At 44.3% G+C, this 24,900-nt stretch overlaps 1 protein-coding gene across 1 annotated transcript in view; it reads left to right on the forward strand.

The window, feature by feature from the left end:
* Positions 1-11,587, forward strand: part of OVOL1 (ovo like transcriptional repressor 1) — a 280,841-nt gene extending 269,254 nt beyond the window's left edge. Inside the window, exons 3-4 of the mRNA XM_040410178.1 lie at positions 9,165-9,339; positions 10,915-11,587. Coding sequence (XP_040266112.1) covers positions 9,165-9,339; positions 10,915-11,210 — 471 coding nt within the window. The 3' untranslated portion in view covers positions 11,211-11,587. The remainder of the gene's footprint in view (positions 1-9,164; positions 9,340-10,914) is intronic.
* The last annotated feature ends 13,313 nt before the right edge of the window (positions 11,588-24,900 follow it).

Here is a 24,900-nt window from a genome sequence, read left to right on the forward strand (position 1 = left end):
TTAGCATATTAATAAAAGTTATTTTTTTAGCAAAACGGCTGCCCCAAAAGCAGTTATATTAGGATGGTTGGGCAGAGCAGACACTAGCGGATCGCTAGTGTCTGACAGCTAAATATGTTAAACGAAGTGATAGAAACCCTTTAATGACCAGGCCACTTTTTACACTTCTGACCTACACTACTTTGACCGTTTATTGCTCGGTCATGCAACTTACCACCCAAATGAATTTTACCTCCTTTTCTTCTCACTAATAGAGCTTTCATTTGGTGGTATTTCATTGCTGCTGACATTTTTACTTTTTTTGTTATTAATCGAAATTTAACGATTTTTTTGCAAAAAAATGACATTTTTCACTTTCAGTTGTAAAATTTTGCAAAAAAAACGACATCCATATATAAATTTTTCTCAAAATTTATTGTTCTACATGTCTTTGATAAAAAAAAAAAAATGGTTTGGGTAAAAGTTATAGCGTTTACAAACTATGGTACAAAAATGTGAATTTCCGCTTTTTGAAGCAGCTCTGACTTTCTGAGCACCTGTCATGTTTCCTGAGGTTCTACAATGCCCAGACAGTACAAACACCCCACAAATGACCCTATTTCGGAAAGTAGACACCCTAAGGTATTCGCTGATGGGCATAGTGAGTTCATAGAACTTTTTATTTTTTGTCACAAGTTAGTGGAATATGAGACTTTGTAAGAAAAAAAAAAAATCATCATTTTCCACTAACTTGTGACAAAAAATAAAAAATTCTAGGAACTCGCCATGCCCCTCACGGAATACCTTGGGGTGTCTTCTTTCCAAAATGGGGTCACTTGTGGGGTAGTTATACTGCCCTGGCATTCTAGGGGCCCAAATGTGTGGTAAGTAGTTTGAAATCAAAATCTGTAAAAAATGGCCGGTGAAATCCGAAAGGTGCTCTTTGGAATGTGGCCCCCTTTGCCCACCTAGGCTGCAAAAAAGTGTCACACATGTGGTATCTCCGTACTCAGGAGAAGTTGGGCAATGTGTTTTGGGGTGTCATTTTACATATACCCATGCTGGGTGAGAGAAATATCTCGGCAAAAGACAACTTTTCCCATTTTTTTATACAAAGTTGGCATTTGACCAAGATATTTCTCTCACCCAGCATGGGTATATGTAAAATGACACCCCAAAACACATTCCCCAACTTCTCCTGAGTACGGCTATACCACATGTGTGACACTTTTTTGCAGCCTAGATGCGCAAAGGTGCCCAAATTCCTTTTAGGAGGGCATTTTTAGACATTTGGATCCCAGACTTCTTCTCACGCTTTAGGGTCCCTAAAAAGCCAGGGCAGTATAAATACCCCACATGTGACCCCATTTTGGAAAGAAGACACCCCAAGGTATTCAATGAGGGGCATGGCGAGTTCATAGAAAAAAAAAAATTTGGGCACAAGTTAGCGGAAATTGATTTTTTTGGTTTTTTTTCTCACAAAGTCTCCCTTTCCGCTAACTTGAGACAAAAATTTCAATCTTTCATGGACTCAATATGCCCCTCAGCGAATACCTTGGGGTGTCTTCTTTCCAAAATGGTGTTATTTGTGGGGTGTTTGTACTGCTCTGGCATTTGAAGGTCTCCGCAATCATTACATGTATGGCCAGCATTAGGAGTTTCTGCTATTCTCCTTATATTGAGCATACGGGTAATGAGATTTTTTTTTTCCGTTCAGCCTCTTGGCTGAAAGAAAAAAATGAACGGCACAGATTTCTTCATTCGCATCTATCAATGTGGATGAAAAAATCTCTGCCAAAAAAAGAAAAAGGAGGGGAAAGGCGTCTGCCAGGACATAGGAGCTCCGCCCAACATCCATACCCACTTAGCTTGTATGCCCTGGCAAACCAGATTTATCCATTCAGATGTGGCGAAGTACATTATGCACTTTATCCCAGGTGAAAGGAGAGGTTTGCAGTAGCTGTGAGTGTAAGGGCCCTAATAGCCCTGTGTGCCTGTCCTGTGAGATGCAATCCCTATGCTAAGTGTACCTGTGTGTGGTACTTCCGGAAACACTCTCCAAAGCATAGGGCAGGGTGGTCAGGACAGTCAGGAAAGAAATAGTGGGTGTCACGCCTTATTCCACTCCTGCTACAGACACAACATCTTTTTCAGGGTGACGGTTGGGTTGAGGTACCAGGAACGACACTGGGGAAATGTCGCTCGTGTAGACGGCTAACTACACTGGTGGATGGGGCCACAGAACCTTCTGGATACAGGAGGTTCTCGATGATCTCTTCCTGAAATTTTAGGAAGGATCGTGTTCTCCCAGCCTTACTGTAGAGAACAAAACTATTGTACAGAGCCAATTGAATTAAATATACAGACACCTTCTTATACCAGCGTCTGGTGCGTCGGGAAACTAAATACGGAGACAACATCTGGTCATTGAAGTCCACCCCTCCCATGAGCAAATTATAGTCGGGGACACAGAGGGGCTTTTCAATGACACGGGTTGCTCGCTCAATTTGGATTGTCGTGTCTGCGTGAATGGAGGAGAGCATGTAAACGTCACGCTTGTCTCTCCATTTCACCGCGAGCAGTTCTTCGTTACACAAGGCAGCCCTCTCCCCCCTTGCAAGACGGGTGGTAACGAGCCATTGGGAGAAGCCCACGCGACTAGTTCGCGCGGTGCCACAGGCGCCAATCTGTTCTAGAAACAAATGCCTAAAGAGGGCCACACTTGTGTAGAAATTGTCCACATAAAGATGGTACCCCTTGCCAAATAAGGGTGACACCAAGTCCCAGACTGTCTTCCCACTGCTCCCCAGGTAGTCAGGGCAACCGACCGGCTCCAAGGGTCTGATCTTTTCCCTCATAGATCCGAAATTTGTGGGTATAGCCTGTGGCCCTTTCACAGAGCTTATACAATTTGACCCCATGCTTGGGATGTATTGTTTGAAGCCAAGGCGCCCGGTAAAATGTATTAGGGACTCGTCTACACAGATGTTTTGCTCTGGGGTATACAAATCTGCAAATTTCTGGTTGAAGTGGTCTATGAGGGGCCGAATTTTGTGGAGCCGGTCAAAAGCTGGGTGGCCTCTGGGACGGGAGGTGGTGTTGTCGCTAAAATGCAGGAAACGCAGGATGGCCTCAAATCGTGCCCTGGACATAGCAGCAGAGAACATGGGCATGTGATAAATCGGGTTCGTGGACCAATATGACCGCAATTCATGCTTTTTGGTTAGACCCATGTTGAGGAGAAGGCCCAGAAAAATTTTAATTTCGGAAACTTGGACTGGTTTCCACCGGAAAGGCTGGGCATAATAGCTTCCCGGGTTGGCGGATATAAATTGTGTGGCATACCGGTTTGTCTCTGCCACGACTAAGTCCAAGAGCTCCGCAGTCAAGAACAGCTCAAAAAATCCCGGGGCCGAACCGATCTGAGCCGTCTCAACCCGAACTCCAGACTGGGCGGTGAAAGGGGGAACTAATGGTGCGGCTGAAGTTGGTGACTGCCAATCAGGATTTGCCAGCACCTCAGGGACTCTAGGGGCTCTACGGGCCTGTCTGTGCGGTGGCTGCGACGGGGTAACTACTGCACGTGCCACCGTACCAGCTTCAACTGCCCTTCTGGTGCTCGCCACTTCACCATGTTGTACGGCAGTGCTGGTACTAGGTCCAGGGAGGGCTGCGCTGCTGGTGTATGCCTCACCACGTGATCCAACAGCGCCAGCCCCACTCTGCTGCTCTTGAAGCGGATCCTGCGTAACCTGTGGTCTAGCGACACGGGGCCGGGTACGCCTGGTGCTATCAGGGACCTCCACCTCCTCGTCCGAACTTTGGGTCAGAGTGCCACTGCTTTCTACAGGTTCATATTCTGACCCGCTAGATTCGTCAGATGAGGGTTCCCATTCCTCATCCGACTGGGTCAGAATCCTGTAGGCCTCTTCAGAAGAATACCCCCTGTTTGACATTTGGACTACTAAATTTAGGGGTATTCCCTGAGACTACCCAAGAAAAAAAGCAAGCCTGTCTTACAAAGGGGAGGCTAGCGAAGTACCGGAGGCCGCTGCGGTTGATAAAAAATATCAAAACTGTTTTTTTTTATCGCCGCAGCGCTTGGAAAGTGATTGTGCAGTGATCAAAAAAATATATATTTTTTGTCACTGCGGTGGGGCGGGTGTGGGTGAACGCACGTATGGGCGACCGATTAGGCCTGATCGGGCAAACACTGCGTTTTGGGTGGAGGGCGAACTAAGGTGACACTAATACAATTATAGATCTGACTGTGATCAGTTTTGATCACTTACAGATACTATAAAAGTACAAATACTGATTAGCGATACGCTAAACAGCGAATAAGTGACTGCGGTGTGGTGGGCTGGGCGCTAAACAATCGCTAAACTACCTAACCAAGGGGCCTAAACTATCCTAAAACCTAACAGTCAATACCAGTGAAAAAAAAAAGTGACAGTTTACACTGATCTCTTTTTTCCTTTCACTAGGCAGTGTCGGTTCTAGGTGAAATGGGGCCCTGGGGCGAAAAACAAGAAGGGCCCCCCCCCCACATGACACGTGCGACTTTAACGTCCCGTATTGTAAACAACAACCAGAACCAGGGCGGCCCCATGGCACATTTCTCCAGCAGTGCCAGCACATGCACAGACATCTCTCTCATGACTCCCCCCCATGCACATTTCTCCAGTCCAAACAGAACCAGGGCGGCCGCGGCCCCATGGCACATTTCTCCAGCAGTGCCAGCACATGCACAGACATCTCTCGTCTAAAATGTCTGTGCATGTGCTGGCACTGCTGGAGAAATGTGCCATGGGGCCGCCCTGGTTCTGTTTGGACTGGGGAAATGTGCATGGGGACGGACGGACGAATATCTCAGAGTCATGAGAGAGATGTCTGTGCATGTGCTGGCACTGCTGGAGAAATGTCCATGCACATTTCTCCAGTCCAAACAGAACCAGGGCGGCCCCATGGCACATTTCTCCAGCAGTGCCAGCACATGCACAGACATCTCTCTCATGACTCCCCCCCCCCCCCCCCCCCCCCATCCAATGCACATTTCTCCAGTCCAAAAAACAGAACCAGGACGGGCTAGTACACTGGCTGGGCCTGGCACTACTGGGACGGGTCAGATGGTGAGAATGGAATCCAGTAACTAAGTTGTTATAATTAATTAACCAACCAACCTACCTACCAGTAACTGTTGTACTTAGGAGCTTCAACTTCGCTGCCTCCTGTCACAGTCTCAGAATCAGAAGAGTCTTCTCTGTGTGTGGGCGGCGGGCCTTCCTTGGCAGAGTCCGTATGGCGGGCTCGGGCTGTGGCTGGCTGCCGCTGCTTGCTCCTTTTTCTCTGTTCTGGGGGCGGAGCAGTGGCAACGCAACGGCAGGCAGAATCGAAGACGTGCCTGCCTGTGCGGCAGCGACGGCACGCTCACTTACAGCCACTGCTTGTCAAGTCTCTTAAAGAGGCAGGCAGAGCGGGGCTCAGAGCGGCTGCCGGCAGGGGGCCCCCTCCTCTGCATTAGTACGGACTCCATGCGCAGCTAGCAAACTTAGCAGCGCCGCCAGGTAGGAAAGAATTATAGAATAGTATTGCGGGCCGGCGCTGGGGGCCCCTAAGGACTCAGGGGCCCGGGGGCAATTGCCCCCCTTGCCTCTATGGAAGCGCCGGCCCTGTCACTAGGTGATTGACAGGGGCGATCAAGGGGTGATCAAGGGGTTAATTCGGGTGATGGGGGTAATCTGGGGCTAAGGTGTAGTGTTGGTGGGTACTCACAGTGATCTCTGCTCCTCTGCTGGAACCAACCGACGAAAAGGACCAGCAGAGGAGCAGACAAGCCATTTAACACATCATATTTACTAATATGATGTGTTATCTGGCTTGTGATTCGTTTTTTTGAAAATCGCCAACCTGCCAGCCAATGATCGTGGCTGGCAGGATGGTGACGAACTTGTCCTCTAACTTTTGCCGGCCCGCGATGCGCATGGCCGGCTTTGAGCGAAATCTCGCGTCTCGCGAGATGACGCGTATATGCGTGACTCTGCGCAGCGCTGCCGCCTCCGGAACGCGATCCTGCGTTAGGTGGTCCGGAGGCGGTTAAGTGAAAGGCTTGTTTGCTTCTATTGTCTAATGCAGGTCATTTTTTGGGAATATATCAGGAACGATACGCCCTAGAGAGCTGAGACCCGGTCTGAAACCGTCCCGGACACCTGATGTACCTGTGTGCCAAATTTGGTGAAGATCGGTCTAGTCGTTTGGTCACACATAAAGAACGTACAGACAGGCAGACAGAAACAAATTTTTCTATATATAAGAGATATAAAGCTAAGTGTATGTGTGTATGTATGTCCGCTAAAGGAATCCGCACCGTCGCATTTACAATCACGAAATTTGGCACACAGGTACATCAGGTGTCCGGGAAGGTTTGAGACCGGGTCTCAGCTCTCTAGCATGTACTGTTCCTGAGATATTTCCAAAAAATGCATTAGCTAATAGAAGCCTGGTCACATGACCCTTACCAGTCAATAGAAGCTCGCAGACCGTTAGTCTCCACATACACAGTTTTACACTAGGTTTTCATAACAACCCAACCATTTTTCTTCACTGCTGTAGGTCAGCTTTAAACGGGCTGGGTGCTGTGGATGACACTGTTAAGGGAGCGGAGTGTTGTGGAGGTCACAGTTAAGGGGGCAGGTAGGGTGGCCATTCAGGCCACCCTCAAAAGATGGACTTAAAAACCCCGCCCCCAGGTCCTGATAAGCCACGCCCAGGCCTTGTTAGGCCACACCCACTCCCACTCCGCAGCCTACAGGGATTGAAAAAATGAAGGTAAAAAACAACTTCTGTCAGCTGCAGGGGTGGGAGGAAGGGTGACTTTCTCCCTGCACCTTACGCTCAGACAGCACGGTGCTTCTGTCTGAGAGTGAGATGTTCAAAAGGACATCCCTGTGTCCATCCATGCCTTGTGCTGGACGGAGGACAGGGAGTCTGAAAGCTGGACTGACTGGCCTCCCTAGGGGCAGGCTGCTGTGGAGGTCACAGTTAAGGGGACGGTCCACTATGGAGGTCAGTGTTAAGGGGCAGATTTCTGTAGAGGCTACTGTTAAGGGGGCGGGGTGTTGTGGAGGTAACAGTTAAGGTGACGGTCTGCTATGGTGGTCAGTGTTAATGGGCGGGAGGGGTGCTGTAGAGGCCACTGTTATGGGGTTGGGGTGTTGTGGAGGACACATTTTAAGGGAATGGAGCTCTGTGGAGGTCACTGTTAAGGGGGCGGGTTATTGTGGAAATCACTGTTAACGAGATGGGGTACTGTGGAGGTCACTAATAAAGGGGTGGCCGCTGTGGATGTTACTGTTAAGGGGGCAGGCCGCTGTGGAGCTCACTGTTAAATGGGAGGGGTACTGTAGATGTCACTGTTATAGTGGATATCTTTTAACAACACACATAAACATTAAATTAAATAAATGAAATATACCCGTGCAAAGCCAGGTCCTTCCGTTAGTTTTAATATATAGTCCCCAGATAGGGGACGTGTGAGATCTATAACTGAGACAAAAATTTTTACCCAATTTTAACCCAGGACATACAAGCACCGAACTGTCAAGGAGGAGTAGCATACAGAGGAGGCTCTGCATATACATGGAGCCTGCCTTTCCTGAATTCATTGGAGACCATTTGGCACCAGAAGAGGTAGCATTTAGCGTAGGTTCCTGTGCAAAAGAGGTCACCTTGCCATGGTGGATGGGCACAAATGATCTTTTTCAAAATATATTTGTTAAGTAAATCAAGTTTATTCATATAGTTAGTGTAACTTTAGGTCATATATTCTGTATTTGCAGTAAAAAAAAAAAGCCCACTCCACCTCATAAAAATGAAATAAAAAGCAATCAAAAAGTCATATGTACCCAAAAATGGTACCATTAAAAACTACAGCCCATCCTGCAAAACATGAGCCCCCACACAGCTCAGCAAATTACATGTTAGAAAATCCAGATACCGCTCCTTTCCTTTTGAATTCTGCAAAATTTCACCTCCATTTTCAGTTTTGAATAATTTGTGGGGTATAGTTTCTAAAATGGGGTCATTTATGGGTAATTTCTATTATGTAAGGACCTCAAAGTGACTTCAGAACTGAATTGGTCCTTGAAAAAGTCGGTTTTGAAAATTTTATAGAAAATTAGAAAAATTGCTTCTTAAATTCTAAGCCTTCTAACGTCCTAAAAAAATATATGTAATTTTCAAAACGATGCATACATAAAGTAGACATATAGGGAATCTTAACAGGGTTGGCCACTTTCTGATTATTGTTCACCAAGTGTATAAAAGATGATTATATGGCACTTACTAATATAGCCTTTGTTGCAATTCTGCACCATTTTCCATATTTCATAAAGTAAAAAAAGTCTAGTGTACTGTACACAGAGGTTTTGTCCATAAAATGGCTGCTGATGGAGGGTCATATGACTAGGCAAATCACCTCAATGTGATGTCTAATCCATTTGGATACACTGCCCCTGCCATCTGCACTTGTTCTGTTTGGAGTTTAATGCAGGTGCAGTGTGTTTGTATGGAGGAAACATCACATGGAGGTGATTTTCCAGGTCATATGACCCTCCATCAGCAGCCATTTTATGGACAAGACCTTGGTGTGGACAGTACATAAGACATTGTGTCCCTTATAAAATACAGAAAATGGTGCAGAATTTCAACAAAGGCTATATTATTAAGTGCCATATAATTATCTTATATACACATTGGTCAATAATAACCCAAAAGTGGCCAACCCCTTTAAGTAAAAACTATCTAATGAGGTATCACTATCTGACTTTAAGACGTAGAAATTAAAATTTTGATTATTTACATTTTTTCCAAATTGTTAGTAAAATTTGGATTTTTTATAAAATAAAGGTAAAACATATCGACCCAAATTTTCCCCTAACATCAAGTACGAGATGTCACCAGAGAACAATCTCAGAATGGCTTGGATAAATAAAAGCATTCCAAAGTTATTAGCACATAAAGTGACACATGTCAGATTTGCAAAATTAGGCCTGTTCACAAAGATGAAAAATGGCTTGGTCTTGGTCTCTGGGTTAAAGATTTAATTTAATAACCTCCTTGTCATCATGGCCTGGTTCGTTGAAATATTGTTTATAATGTCTTCTCCTTGTTCAATATCATAATAGGGTGAACAGAAGATGCTGTTCAGCTGCACGCTCTGTGACAAGAGCTTTACATATCAAAGGATGCTGAATCGTCATATGAAGTGTCACAGTGAGGTGAAGAGACACCAGTGTGAGCATTGCGGTAAAGGATTCAATGACACCTTTGACCTTAAGAGACATGTCCGCACCCATACAGGTGAGCATGGATGGGGCTGAGAACCACATTGATGGCACTGGCTATCAGAATTTGAGGCGTTTAGCCCACTGGACTAGATATATAACATACTAGAGTATGTTATATATCTAGTCCAGTGGGCTAAACATTCAAATAATTCACCTGGTAAACCAGATACAGTATACACTACAACTGGAACAGGAGATTGGAGGTAGACCATTGCATTTTTGCTGTTCAGAACTTGTGGGTCTGGGACATTGGACTCCAAGGATTACATACTGATAATCGTACAGCATTTCACAAAAAAAAGTTACTTTATGTTTATCACTTCATGCATCTGAACACTTGAAATGTATTTTGGGAAGGTATGGGCAGCTTGCTGTGACTGTATCATTATATTTAATATGGTAATATAAGCACTAGATGGCATTTTTTTTTTTTCTTTTGGAAATGTTATATTGTGGAGGTGTGCAGCCATCTAGTGGTTGATGTCTCTTTTTATTTATAATGAAAGCATGAGTAGGAAATGACTGTAACTCAAACTTGCAAAGAATGTGATAGGAAAAAAGAAAATGCCTTTGAATGTTATATCACAATGATCTGGAAATGCATTATAAAATATATAATTTTCCTTTTATTTTCAAACAATATGCTTCTCCAAATGACCAGGATCCAGTCTGGGTCAAGTGGTAACGTAATAAGAGAATGATTGTCTATGCTAATACCAACTATGGACAAAAATATTGAGACACCTAACACTACATTGCACGTACAGGAGCTTATATGACATCCCATTCTACATCCAAAGACATTAATATAGAGTCAGTCCCCCATTTGTAGCTAAAAACAGCTCTCCTATCTGGGAAGACTTTCTAAAAAAATTGAAGTGTGTTTGTGGGACCTCATTTGTGAGGTCAGACACTGATGTTGAAAAGAGGACTTGGCTTACAATCTCTGTTCTAGTTCACCCTGTTCAATGGGGTTGGGGCTCTGTATGGGCCAGTCAAACTCTGCCACACCAAACTCATCCAACTATGTCTTTATGGACCTTTCTTTTTGCATTGGTGAAGCATTAAGATTCCCCTTCTCTGGAACTAAGGGGCCTAGGCAAACCCTTGAAAAACATTTCCATAGCATTATCCATCCTTCTCCAAACTTTATAGTTGGCACACTGCAGTCAGGCAGGTAACGTTCTCTTGGCATTCACCAAACCCAGAAAAAGTATGATTTCTCATTCCACAGAATACCTTTCCACTGCTTCAGAGTCCAGGGTCACACCACTCCATCTGACACTTAGCATTGTGTTTGCTGTTGTAAGGCTTGCATGCAGCTGCTTGCCAATGGGTTTCCATCTGTCCCAATCACACCCTCCCCCACAATTGTGGGGTGACAATGTGTTGCCATGGCAACCAGGGGCATAACAAAGGCCACAGACCTGCCATGTCTAAATGCCTGTGCCACAAGATGAAATCCAGTATCAAGTATAATTAAGAGCTTGTAGTAAACAATATTCTAGAAAATGTAACTCATACTATTATTGACAGACAAAAGATTTAAACAGTCAGAATAAACAATTTTTATTTTTTTATTTTATAGGTGTCCGTCCTTATAAGTGCCACCTATGTGACAAGGCATTCACTCAGCGCTGCTCCCTGGAGTCACATTTGAAGAAGATCCATGGAGTACAACAGAATTACGCCTACAAGGAACGTAGGACAAAGCTTTATGTATGTGAAGACTGTGGATTTACAGCTGACAGCCAGGAGAACCACCTACATCATCTCCAGCACCAGCATCCTGGAAGTGCTTTAATCCAGCGTGCCTCCAAGAAACTGGCAGCAACATTACAGAGTGGAGTCAACCCCTTACTGCACAGCAACCTCCTGCTCTGAAATACTCAGGCCCAGATTTACTATTACTGTAGATGGCGCAGGCTTAGACAGGCTGTCAAGACCCGCAGCAGATATATCACTGTGGCTCTGGCTCGATAATAAATCTGGTGCAGGGATAGACACTTTCCACTGATGCTATACCAACTAATCGTTGGTTCTCTTTGAGACAGATTTTTACACCAGAATTGCACTGAAATTTGGCACATAATAGAGCATCTTAGGACCAACCCCTTTTTCCACGAAGCTCTGCCCACTTTCTGCTAAGCCCTGCTCCCTCATGGACTGATTGGCCATAGACCTTACAGGGAAATTTCCAGGTGGGCCGATGCCCAGGGGGCCGCCTGAGCCCTCATCACGGCCGGCCAGTGGAAGTTTTTGGGGATGTAATTTGTGCTGCTGGTGGCAGTATTTTGTGATGGACTGTGGTATTTGGCTCTGTTGGGTGATATAACGTGCCACAATATGGTATTGCTGGCCCTGCCTTCCATCAATTTGGACCCGACTACAAAACGGGGCCACTTTTAGCATTTTTTCCAGGGCCACTTTAAGTTCTCAGTCCACCCCTGCTCATGGAGCATGTTGGAAAAAAGTGCAGAAACCCTAGATCAGGGGTTTTAAACTCGTCCAGACATATGGGCCACAAATAGAAAATAATTTCAGTTGATGAGCGGCGTAAAAATTATTGTTAATAGACTATATATAGCACATCCAGTCCTCTTACATTCAATGATGCTTCCTCTGATGTACATGTTCTTTTTATTCATAATCTCCAAACCGCCTTGACATCTTTTTCAGTCACGTCTGGTCTCTGTCTTTGCACTCAGACATCTTAGCTTCCTCACTTTTCCATCATCCTGCCCTTCAATAGTTTGCCCGCTGTGCTCCCCCAAACCCACAAACACAATACTGCAAAAATAACAGTGCCATAAAGATAGTCCGCCATAGTAATAGTGCTACCAAACTGACCTCAATAGTAATAGCGCCCCCTACAATACCCCAATAGTGATAATGCTCCCCAAAATTGTCCCATTTGTAACAATGCTCTTCATATTGTGTCCAATAATAATGTGCCCCCAGTGGAAATAAGGCTCCTCTATAGTGCCCTCAGCAGAAATAAGGCCAATCTATAGGACTCCCTATAGACCGCACAGTAGTAATAAAGCCCCCTATAGTGTCCCCAGTAGTTATAATGTCCTTTATGGTGAACCCAATATTTATTATGTCCCCTGTAGTAGCCCAGTAGTTATAATACTCCCTGTAGTAGCTACAGTATTTAAACAAAACCTTGTAGTGTCCCCAGTAATTTAAATTTTAATGCCCCTTGTAGTGTCCCATGTAGTTATAAAGAGGTAGCACTGTGGCTTGCAGCACTGGGTTCCTGGGTTCAAATCTGACCAAGGACATCATCAGCATGGAGTTCGTATGTTCTCCCCATATTTGTGTGGGTTTCCTCCGGGTACTTTGCTTTCCTCCCACAGATTGTGAGCCCTATTGGGGACTGGTTGATGTAAAGCACTGCAGAATATGTCAGCGCTATATAAGTGAGTATAATAATAATGCAATGCCCCTCTAATTATAATGCCCTCCTGCAGTTATAAACCCCTTGTAATGCCCTCTGTATTATAATGCCCCCTGTAGTGTTCTGGCCTATATTACGGTAATGCCTCCAGTAGTGCCCTCTGTATTATAATGCCCCCCATGTTGTGCTATTAATTCCCCCAGTAGTGACTGTATTATAATGCACCCCCGTAGTCCTCTGGCCTGTATTAATGCCCCCAGTAGTTTCCCATGTATTATGATGCCCCCAGCAGGTATTAATGACCCCAGTACTTCCCTATGTATTATATGTACTCCTTTAGTGCCCTGGCTTGTATTTATGTCCCCAGTAGTACCCTGTGTATTATAATGGCCCCTCTAGTGCTCCGGCTTGTATAGGGCTGGTTTCACATAATAGTTTTGCCCTACGTTTAACTTACACATTAGGGGAAAAAGGATTCAAAAGTGTAGTATACTACGCTTTTCCATACTGCAGAGTCCAGCTCAAGAATGTATAAGTTAGGCCTCATGCACACGACCGTTGTGTTCCGTTCCGCAAAATGGGGTTCCGTTGTTCCGTGATTCGTTTCCGTTTTTGTTTCCGTGTGTCTTCCTTTATTTTTGGAGTATCACCAGACATGAAGGAAAGTAAAAAAAAATCTAAGTCAAGTTTGCCATGCAAATAATAGGAAAAAAACGGGCGCGAACAACAATCTTGTGTGCCTCCGCGTTTTTTCACGGTCCCATTGACTTGAATTGGTCCGCGAAAAAATAGGACAGGTTATATTTTTTTGACGGACTGGAACCACGGATCACGGACGCAGATGGCAAACGGTGCATTAGCCGAGTTTTCAACTGACCCATTGAGAGTCAATGGGTCCGCTGAAAATCACGTAAAATGGAACAACGGACACGGAATAAAGCAACGGCCGTGTGCATGAGGCCTTAAAGGGAGTCTTTCACCTAATCTGACCGTTTTAGACCGCTCAGATCAGGTTATAGACTCTTTGACCCTCATTACAATCGTACCTTTCTCTTCTGTGATCGTCCAGATCATGAAAATAACACTTTTTAAACTTATGCAAATGATCTTCTGAAGGTGCCCAGGGGCAGCGTTAATGGGCGATGTGCCCAGAAAAACACACCTCCAGCCGGCGGACATAACGAGCGGCACCAGAGGACGGCGGGCTGGGAACTGGCCCCCACCTGCGCACACTCCTGCCCATTATGGGCAGAGGAACAGCTTTTCATATTGCGCATGCGCCGGCCAACTAAAGACAGCCGGCCGGCGCATGCTGAAAGGCTGTTCCTCTGCCCATAATGGGCAGAGCAGTGCGCAGGTGCGGGCCAGTTCCCAGCCTGCCGTCCTCTGGTGCCGCTCGTGACGTCCGCCGGCTGGAGGTGTGTTTTTCTGGGCACATCGCCCAGTAATGCCGCCCCTGGGCACCTTCAGAAGATCATTTGCATAAGTTTAAAAAGTGTTATTTTCATGATCTGGACGAGGGACACAGAAGAGAAAGGTACGATTGTAATGAGGGTCAAAGAGTCTATAACCTGATCTGAGCAGTCTAAAACGGTCAGATTAGGTGAAAGACTCTTTAAAGTGTATGTTTATTTATAATGGAATTATGTGACAGCATGCGCTGGAGGCATCTGTTTAACATATACATTAAAAGTAAGACAAAAAGGTGATGTGAACCCAGCCTTAATGCCCCCATGTATAATAATAACAAACACTTTCCATCTCAATTACATCAGTGTGGCCTCCTGCTGCAGGTCTCAGGCGCCGCAATGACTCGGTCACAAATGCTAATGTCTTGACAAAGGTGTTCGTGACCATGTCTACTCCCTCATAGGCTTCAGGGCTAATGGTCTGAGGTTGAATGGCCGGGACAGAAGTCATAGACTCCCATGACTCGCTGAAAACTGCTGCCTGCTGCCTCATGGTTCCAGGCCCCTGAGACTTCTATTTAAGGCTACTTTCACACTCTCATTTGGTGCGGATCCATCAAGGATCTGCACAAACGCATCTATTCAGATAATACAACCGCATGCATCAGTTCAGAACGGATCGGTTTGTATTATCTTTAACATAGCCAAAATGGTTCCTTCTTGAACAGCATTAAAAGTCAATGGGGGCGGATCCGTTTTCTGTTGTGCCATATTGTGTCAGTGAAAACTTGGCTTAGTTTCGTCAGACGGACACCAAAACGCTGGAAGCCTCCAAAGCGGAATGGAGACGGAACGGAGCCAAACTGATGCATTCTGAGCGGCTCTTATCCATTCAGAATGCATTAGGGCAAAACTGATCCGTTTTGGACCGGTTGTGAGATCCCTGAATGGCAATATACAGTCAGGTCCATAAATATTGGGACATTGACGCAATTCTAACATTTTTGGCTCTATACATCTATACACAATGGATTTGAAATGAAACAAACAAGATGTGCTTTAACTGCAGCCTGTCAGCTTTAATTTGAGGGTATTTACATCCAAATCAGGTGAACGGTGTAGGAATTTCAACAGTTTGCATATGTGCCTCCCACTTGTTAAGGAACCAAAAGTAATGGGACAGAATAATAATCATAAATCAAACTTTCACTTTTTAATACTTGGTTGCAAATCCTTTGCAGTCAATTACAGCCTGAAATCTGGAACGCATAGACATCACCAGACGCTGGGTTTCATCCCTGGTGATGCTCTACCAGGCCTCTACTGCAACTGTCTTCAGTTCCTGCTTGTTCTTGGGGCATTTTCCCTTCAGTTTTGTCTTCAGCAAGTGAAATGCATGCTCAATCGGATTCAGGTCAGGTGATTGACTTGGCCATTGCCACTTCTTTCCCTTAAAAAAACTCTTTGGTTGCTTTTGCAGTTGCGTTTGCAGTATGCTTTGGGTCATTGTCCATCTGCACTGTGAAGCAACGTCCAATGAGTTCTGAAGCATTTGGCTGAATATGAGCAGATAATATTGCCCGAAACACTTCAGAATTCATCCTGCTCCTTTTGTCAGCAGTCACATCATCAATAAATACAAGAGAACCAGTTCCATTGGCAGCCATACATGTCCACGCCATGACACTACCACGACCATGCTTCACTGATGAGGTGGTATGCTTAGGATCATGAGCAGTTCCTTTCCTTCTCCATACTCTTCTCTTCCCATTACTCTGGTACAAGTTGATCTTAGTCTCATCTGTCCATAGGATGTTGTTCCAGAACTGTTAAGGCGTTTTTAGATGTTGTTTGGCAAACTCTAATCTGGCCTTCCTGTTTTTGAGGCTCACCAATGGTTTACATCTTGTGGTGAACCCTCTGTATTCACTCTGGTGAAGTCTTCTCTTGATTGTTGACTTTCACACACATACACCTACCTCCTGGAGAGTGTTCTTGATCTGGCCAACTGTTGTGAAGGGTGTTTTCTTCACCAGGGAAAAAATTCTTCGGTCATTCACTACAGTTGTTTTCCGTGGTCTTCCGGGTCTTTTGGTGTTGCTGAGCTCACCGGTGCTTTCCTCCTTTTTAAGAATGTTCCAAACAGTTGTTTTGGCCACGCCTAATGTTTTTGCTATCTCTCTGATGGGTTTGGTTTGTTTTTTCAGCCTAATGATGGCTTGCTTCACTAATAGTGACAGCTCTTTGGATCTCATCTTGAGAGTTGACAGCAACAGATTCCAAATGCAAATAGCACACTTGAAATGAACTCTGGACCTTTTATCTGCTCATTGTAATTGGGATAATGAGGGAATAACACACACCTGGCCATGGAACAGCTGAGAAGCCAATTGTCCCATTACTTTTATTTCATTAACAAGTGGGAGGCACATATGCAAACTGTTGTAATTCCTACACCGTTCACCTGATTTGGATGTAAATACCCTCAAATTAAAGCTGACAGTCTGCAGTTAAAGCACATCTTGGTTGTTTCATTTCAAATCCATTGTGGTGGTGTATAGAGCCAAAAATGTTACACTTGTGTCGATGTCCCAATATTTATGGACCTGATTGTAAATGTTTATTTACTTGGTTGGAATTCACTCCACTTGGTACCAGCAGGATGCAAGGTGGTAACAGTTAATCCAAATGCTTCTCTGGCTTAAAGGGGTTGTGTGTCCCTTCAGCAAATAGCATTTATTATGTATAGAAAGTTAATACAAGGCACTTTCTAATGTATTGTGATTGTCCATATTGCCTCCTTTGCTGGCTTCATTAATTTTCCTTCACATCATACACTACTCGTTTCCATGGTTATGACCACCCTGCTATCCAGCAGCAGTGGCCTGTTTGTACACTATAGGAAAAAGCACCGGCCTATGTGAGCTCTCACAGTCCTGGCCACCAGAGAGGTCGTCTCTTTTTCCTATAGTGCTCAAGTGTAGTGCCCTGGAGCAAGGGCTACTTTGAAGTCTGGACATTTGTGGACATTTTCCCCTGTTTCCCCTATGCAAAGTTATAAACATCTTACTTTAAATTACTTGAACGGGTTAACATGCACTGTTTAATACTGTGTAACTGCATTTTAAATGTATGGTGTGATCTATTGTATTTTTTGCTTTATAAGACGCACCTTTTCCCCCCAAAAGTGGGAGGAAAAGGGCAGTGCGTCTTATAAAGAGAAGGTTGCAATTTTTACATTGCTGACACTGATACACAGTGCGGCCGGTGTAGCGTTACATTACCCTACCTCGTGAGATTTCCCTACCTCCTGACTTCCTGTCGCATCGGAGATGACGTATGGAGGCGTGCCTTAGTTTTTACTATCTGCGCATGCGCAAAAGGCCAGTCTAGGGAAAATCTCACTGCCGTGCCGATTTCAGCAACACACTGGGACACTGCGCATGCGTCGGGGAGCCGAGGTAGGGAAATATTACGGCCCAGTGCGCAAGCGCAGATAGTAAAAACTAAGGCACGCTTCCTTACGTCATCTCCGATGCGACAGGAAGTCAGGAGGTAGCGAAATCTCACGAGGTAGGGTAATGTAACGGTACATCGGCGATGTATCAGAGCTTTATCGCGTGGGGTGGGAGGAGGGGCTGGAGGCCGGCAGCTGCTGTTTCACTCGTGGTGGGGCCTGGTGCAGTCGCTGTACTCCAGTACACCGGGCCCCGCTCACAGCAGTCTTCATATGTAAAGATTAGTCATGTAATCCTCAACCAGTGGCTCTGCTTTGTTAAAGTACTGTAATTGTCTGTAGTAGTACTCACTATTAAGCTAGCAGATAGCCTGGCAGCGTCACGTCACTTAGTCAGTCATGCTCCTCCCACATCATTAATGAAGGTGGCGCAACAGGAGGGGAGAAACGTGAATGAATGAGTGACGTTACACTGCCGGCCTGCCCAGTGGCTCTGGTTTGTTAAACTAGTGTAATTGTCTGTAGTAGTACTCACTATCAAAGAAGCGGGGAGGCCGGCAGTGTAACGTCACTCATTCATTCACGCTCCTCCCATTTCATTAATGAAGCAGGTGAAGCAGGAGCGTGACTGACTGAGTGACATGACGCTGCCGGCCTGCTTGCTAGCTTGATAGTGAGTACTACTACAGACGATTACAGTACTTTAACAAAGCAGAGCCACTTGTTGAGGGTTACATGACTAATCATTACATATGAAGACTGCTGTGAGCGGTTTAATTGGGGTCACTATTTACACAGGGACATAAGAAGACACAGAGGGGACCAGCATAAGATGCTATATACCCTCTGTGTCATCCACATATCCCCCATAACAGTGTTATCCACAGATATCCCCATAGCAGTATCATCCACAGCTCCCCCCATATCAGTGTGTCATCCACAGATCCCCATAACAGTGCATCATCCACAGATGCCCCCATAACAGTGCATCATCCACAGATGCCCCCATAACTGTGCGTCATCCATAGATGCCCTCATAACAGTGCATCATGCACAGATGCCCCCATAACAGTGCGTTATCCACAGATGCCCCCATAACAGTGCATCATCCACAGATGCCCCCATAACAGTGCGTCATCCACAAATGCCCCCATAACAGTGCGTCATCCACAGATCCCCCATAATAGTGTCATCCACAGACCACCATTAGTTCAAAACCCACCAAAAGCACACCTTTTGATTCAAAATATTTTTTTTCCTATTTTCCTCCTCAAAAACCTAGATGTGTCTTATTATCAGGTTCGTCTTATAAAGCGAAAAATACGGTATATCTTATTCATTTGCACTGTATTTGCAAGGGTTTGTGGAAAGGGTTAATGAATACTGAGAGACTGAATGAGAAGCTGGTAATTTTCCACTGCTCCCATAGGGTTTAAAGAAGAGCATGTTTTGGAGGGAAAAAGCCAGACTTGTTTACCACTAAAACCAGACAGACTGTGTGGCAGGCGCAGCACTATGAAGTGCCTTTTGCGCTGTGGCATTAGAAGAATTTTAATATCTCTGACTTTTGGTCTAACCAGACTGTCTATTACTCTGTAATTCCTCTAGCGCCGTTTTATGGAAACGGTAGGTTTAAAGAGCACACCAAATGCTTGAAATAACTTCTTTATTAACTTCAACTTTTCTTTATATATAACACTGCCGCCTACGCAGCAGATAGTCCATGTACATAACACGTGTTGAAAAGATATCACAAAATGGTGGTATGATTAAGATGGTGGTTCAACTGTTCAATCTTGTCATTCAACATAAAATGGTGGATATATTTCTCTCTTGAGTATCTGTACTCTCACTTTAAGTTATTTAAGCACTTTTTGATCTCCCGGAGAGGTATATCTGAGGTCTAACTAATAGTTCTACTTGCTGAATTTGGTCGCAATTTGCAGTATGCAGTTAGCAGTAACTATTTGCAGATTGGTTGAGTATGATCTGGTATGGTTGTATGCAGTTTGGATTGCAATATGGAATTTGAATTTGCAATTGGTTTGTAGTTTGCAATTGGTTTGGTGGAACTATTTTGGCCTCTCTGCTTCCATAAAACACAGCTCTTAGTGGAGTGAATGTCTGTTCAGCTTCTCTCCTCTGGTGTAATGATTCCAGCTAGGGGAATTTCCCACATAGGCTGTGTATGAGGCTGGCTGTGATTGGTAAAAACTCGTGCTATGTGTGAGGCTGACTGTGATTGGTCTAGACTCCTGCCCATCAACAACAGTTTAGCTCTATGCTTTCTGTTGTTTCTGCTGTATCATTGAGCTTACCTCACATTATATAATGAATCTTAAAGGCATATTATCCTTTCTGCTTCTGTGAACACAATATATATATAACAGTCATATGACATCCAAACATGAAGTCAATGTAAATAACTCTGCTTTTGTCTTTAACACACAAACATAGGAACTGTATTAAGGTTATTGGCAGGTCTAGCTGTAGAAACAAATAAGCTATGTTAGCAACCTAGGACAGGTCTTAGCTGGCCAGCTACAGACTGACCTTTTGAATGTCTGGTGTTAGCTATGTTGTTATGTCTGGAAAATAGTTTTTGTCTGGAAAAACTGCTGTGTCATTGCCATTGAGTATCATTGAAGCTTTAATGTCAGTCTGCCAGATGGGAGTGGTCACTTTGTATTTGTTTCTGTTAAGATTCTTCACTTCATCCCTCCCACTTGAAGGTTCCAGTCTAGCTAGAAACGGTATATAAGGAGAGCAGTCAGAGCCCCTAGTGTTCTGCAGTTAGGGACCAGTGCTTGGAGGGGAAGACTCATGACAGTCTGCATAAGTGACTAGAAGAAGACGCTGAGATGGGGACGCTAAGCCACAGACCATGGGTCACCAGCCCTGTGACCAAATTGCCACCCAGACTACTGAGCTACAGACCGTGGGCCTCCAGCCTTTGGCCAGGGTACCAGCCTTCTGAAGAGAGAGGGACAGCCAGCTCAGGCCTGTCCTCAGCATCAAACCCTTCTTCTGCCAGGGAGGAGACTGGGGAAGCCATCCCTATGCCTCGCCTATATTGTTTTGCACCTGAATTCCTCTAGTAAAGAAGCACCCTGGTTTACTGCAGACCCTGATTCTCTGGACTTATTTCCCATTGGGGTGCACCATGCCTTACCATCCCTTCCGGAGAGCAGAGACACCTCGACGATGTCCAGGGGACCCAACATAGCATTGGGGCCACCCCAAACCCGGCAACTGCACAAGCACGGCCAGCTCTGATGGATTGCAGGGTGGTTGTAACCATTGAAACAAGCAGTGTATAATGTGATGGAAAAATGTATCCAGCAAAGGAAGCAATATGGATAATAACAATACATTAGTAAGTGCCTTGTATTAACTTTCTCTACATGATAAATGCCACTTTTTGAAGTGGCACAACCCCTTTAAGTCTGTTATCTGTTCAATGAGTAGGGTGTCTCTTGCCCATTTTCCCTCTCATGTAAATAAAGTGTGGCGATCAGCTTAAATGGGGACTTTGGTAATAGTCCATATAACAGTTTTTTTATTTGGTCCAAAAACCAGTATCAACAAAAATGGCTTACTTCAGCATGCAAACACAAAAATATACAGTCCAGGTGAAATCGCCTGACTCACAGTCCTCTGTAGTCCCTGGTTTCCACCTTAAGCATGAGAGAGACAAAGCAACTCCACCAAGCTGTACACCCAGTCTAGTACACTTTCAGACTGGGAACCACATTCCCAGCTCTCCTGGGCTTCCTTGCTTTTATAGGCCAGCCAAAGCCTGGCCTGGATATGTGGGAGTAGTCATACCACACTACCGGTTCGTTTCACCGAGGCCAGGCACCTCGGTGACACTTATCTATCATCCACTATTACCAAAATTTACCAAAAGGACTCTAATTGATCCAGGAAGATACTAAAGTAAAGAGGTTCAATAGCCGAAGGCTATCCAAATCCTGTTTATGGCCTGTATTTAAAACTTAGCCTTTATTATTTAACATAAAAGGTAAATTGCCCAAATTTCCATTAAAGATATATAGCCGCTTAGTTGTAAATCGGAATCGTCTTTAATTCATATTTAGATATACAGTATATATATATCACATAGAAGCAGTCGCTGGGGGTATTCCTTTCATACACCCTCATCCACTGTGTTCAGAGTTTAAAAAACAACAAAATAGAGCTCCCCAACAAGTTTCAATGCAACGCCATGGCGAAAACATGTCGGGGGAGCTCTATTTTGTTGTTTTTTAAAAAAAGTCTAATAGCTGACTTAGGTTTCTTTCACACGAGCGTGACGGATTAGGTCCAGATGCATTGCGGGTGTGTTCAGGGAAAATCGGGCGATTTTACTTGCGAGTACTGTCAGTTTTGTATGCGATTGCGCTGCGTGATTGCGTTTTTTTGCGCGGGTGACATGCAGATTGCATTGTTTTTAACATGCGGGACAAAAAACAGAACCATTCTATGTGTATTAAAATAGGTATGTGAAATATGTAGTAATCTCTCATTATTATAAAAATATAAAATGTAAGCACTATTTAATGTATGGCTGTATCACCATAATAATTAATGAAGTTGTAGTTGGCCTCATTATCAATTACTAATAACTATCATTACATGTGTCATGTCAGCAAACTCCATATATTTTGTCCATACTACTGTGTTCATAATGGACATTAACTAGTTGGTCATTTTCTTAAGGAGATATGTATTATAAATACCAAAATGTAAAATTACGTGAGTAAATTTGTTGATATTGTTTATAACAAAATTTTTATATTTATGTGTGTAAATGATTTTAAAATCATGTTTATTTAGTTACGTGTATGTAGGTTATATAAATGTATAATAAATGTTTAAAATTATTAATGTTTTCTATGTGTTTGTGCTACATAAATATATGTATTCAATGTTTATAATAAAGACAGGAAACAAGGAAATGCGTGAAAACCAAACTGTTTATTTTTGCACAAAGTATATATTTTTTTCTTTAAAAAAATAATATAAACAATAATGTGAAAACAAAAATTACAAATTAAAAAAACACCTAGGTGACCCAGTTGGAGCCTGAAACTGGGGCCCAGGGTAGGAGGGTAGTGAAGAGGGGTCAGAGTGGTGAGATGGGGCAGGTTAGGATGAGGAGGGGCCAGGCTGCACAGATGACTGGTCACCATAGTAAGGTTGGGCATATGGGCGACTATGTTGCCCATAAAATTCTCTTATGGGAGGCAACTGTGGGGGTCCCTGTGGCATCTGGGAAATTGGTGCTTGCTGGGGGCCAGAAATTTCAGACAATTTCGGAAGGCTCATTAGGCAGAATGGCTGCTACCAGAACGATCCCGAGAGCCGATTTGGTTCTCAGTAATCGTTCTGGAGGCAGATTCCTTAAAGGGCTTCTGTCACCCCCAAAACACATTTTTCATTTTTGGGCTTGTTAAAATCCTTATTGAACGACTATTCCCTATATAGGGCTCTTACCTTGGTCTGTGGCTTTGTTTCATTAAAAATCGATCTTTTAAAATATGCAAGTGACTTCACTACCAGCAAGTATGTAGCCGCCGCATCCTCCTTTTAAAAAAACGCCCCCTTCTCCTGTTGATTGACAGGGCCAGCGAGCGCTCTCCTCCTCCAGCTGGCCCTGTCAGCATTTCAAATCCCGCGCCTGTCTTCATTCGGCGCAGGCGCTCTGAGAGAAGGACGCTCGCCTCCTCAGCACTCCCTCAGTGCGCCTGCGCCGATGACGTCCCCGAAAGAGAAGACGTCATTGGCGCAGGCTCACTGAGGGAGTGCTGAGGAAGTGAGCGCCCCTTCTCTCAGAGCGCCTGAGCCGAATGAAGACAGGCGCGGGATTTGAAATGCTGACAGGCGAGCCGGAGGAGGAGGGGGCGGTTTTTTTAAAAGGAGGATGCAGCGGCTACCAGCAAGTAGACGCCCTACTTGCTGGTAGTGAAGTAATTTGCATATTTTAAAAGATCGATTTTTAATGAAACAAAGCCACAGACCAAGGTAAGAGCCCTATATAGGGAATAGTCGTTCAATAAGGATTTTAACAAGCCCAAAAATGAAAAATGTGTTTTGGGGGTGACAGAAGCCCTTTAAATAATGAGCCAGACTCCACGCATACAGATCACAATGATCCTCCTGCCGGACTCGAGACAAATAATCCAATACTTCGGTATTTATCGCAGCCTCGGCAGGAGGCATTGGTCTGCGGCGGCATGCTGGTAATGGCAAAGTAGGGGGGGGGGGCACAGCAGAAGCTGGGGGCTGAGAGGCGGATGAGGTGCTGGACCCTTTAGCACTATCTTGAGGAGCTTCAGAGGCAGGAGGCTCCTTATCGCACTCTCTTCAGCTTCCTCCTTATGGATGTCCTCCATTCTACAAAATAAAAACAAACATAAACATGTACATTAATATATGAACACACCAATATGTCCTCAAAAATATTTTATTATATTACTATCATCAGCAAAATACATTTTTAACATAATACTAGTTTAAATATGACCGATCACCACTCCTGACTAGTGATGAGTGGGAGGTGCCATATTCGATTTCGCGATATTTCGCAAATATCCGATTGAATATTCGTCTTATATTCGTCGAAATCGAATATTCGTCATTATCATATTTATCTCAAATAATATGTGATTTAATTATTTGCGTATTGCGATTTTAACTGTATAAGGCAACTTTCCTATTGGTTGGCTATGGCTAATATATGCATTTTAGGAATATTCGCTATATTGCTATAACTTCGTTTTTTAGAATATTCGTAATATTCAAAAAAACAAAGTTATAGCAATATAGCGAATATTCGTAAAATACACATATAGACTGTAATTTAGCTAAGGGTACTTTCACACGGCAAGAGAATAATAAGAAATCTCTTTCCCATGCAGTGCCTGCAGACAGACGCTTAGAACTGAACCTCCTGCCTTTAAATCCCTTTACTGTTGCTAAGTCACTTGCATCCGGATGCAATGCTTTTTTCACGCAGCCCCATTCATTTCTATCGGGCCTGCGTTGCGAGAATATAGAACATGCTGCAACTTTCACGCAATGCAGAAGTGATGCATGAAAAACAACGCTCATGTACACAGCCCTATTGAAATGAATGGGTCAGGATTCAGTGCGGGTGCAATACGTTCACGTCACGCATTGCACCCGAGCTGAAAACTTGCTTGTGTGAAAGGGGCCTTAGTTGTGCAGATCAGTGCTCTGGCTAACTGATCTAGGCAGGAAAGCGATATATGGGATCAGTACTTACTGTGCAGAGTGTGT

Source organism: Bufo bufo, chromosome 10, assembly GCF_905171765.1.
Source record: "Bufo bufo chromosome 10, aBufBuf1.1, whole genome shotgun sequence".
Lineage (NCBI taxonomy): Eukaryota > Metazoa > Chordata > Amphibia > Anura > Bufonidae > Bufo > Bufo bufo.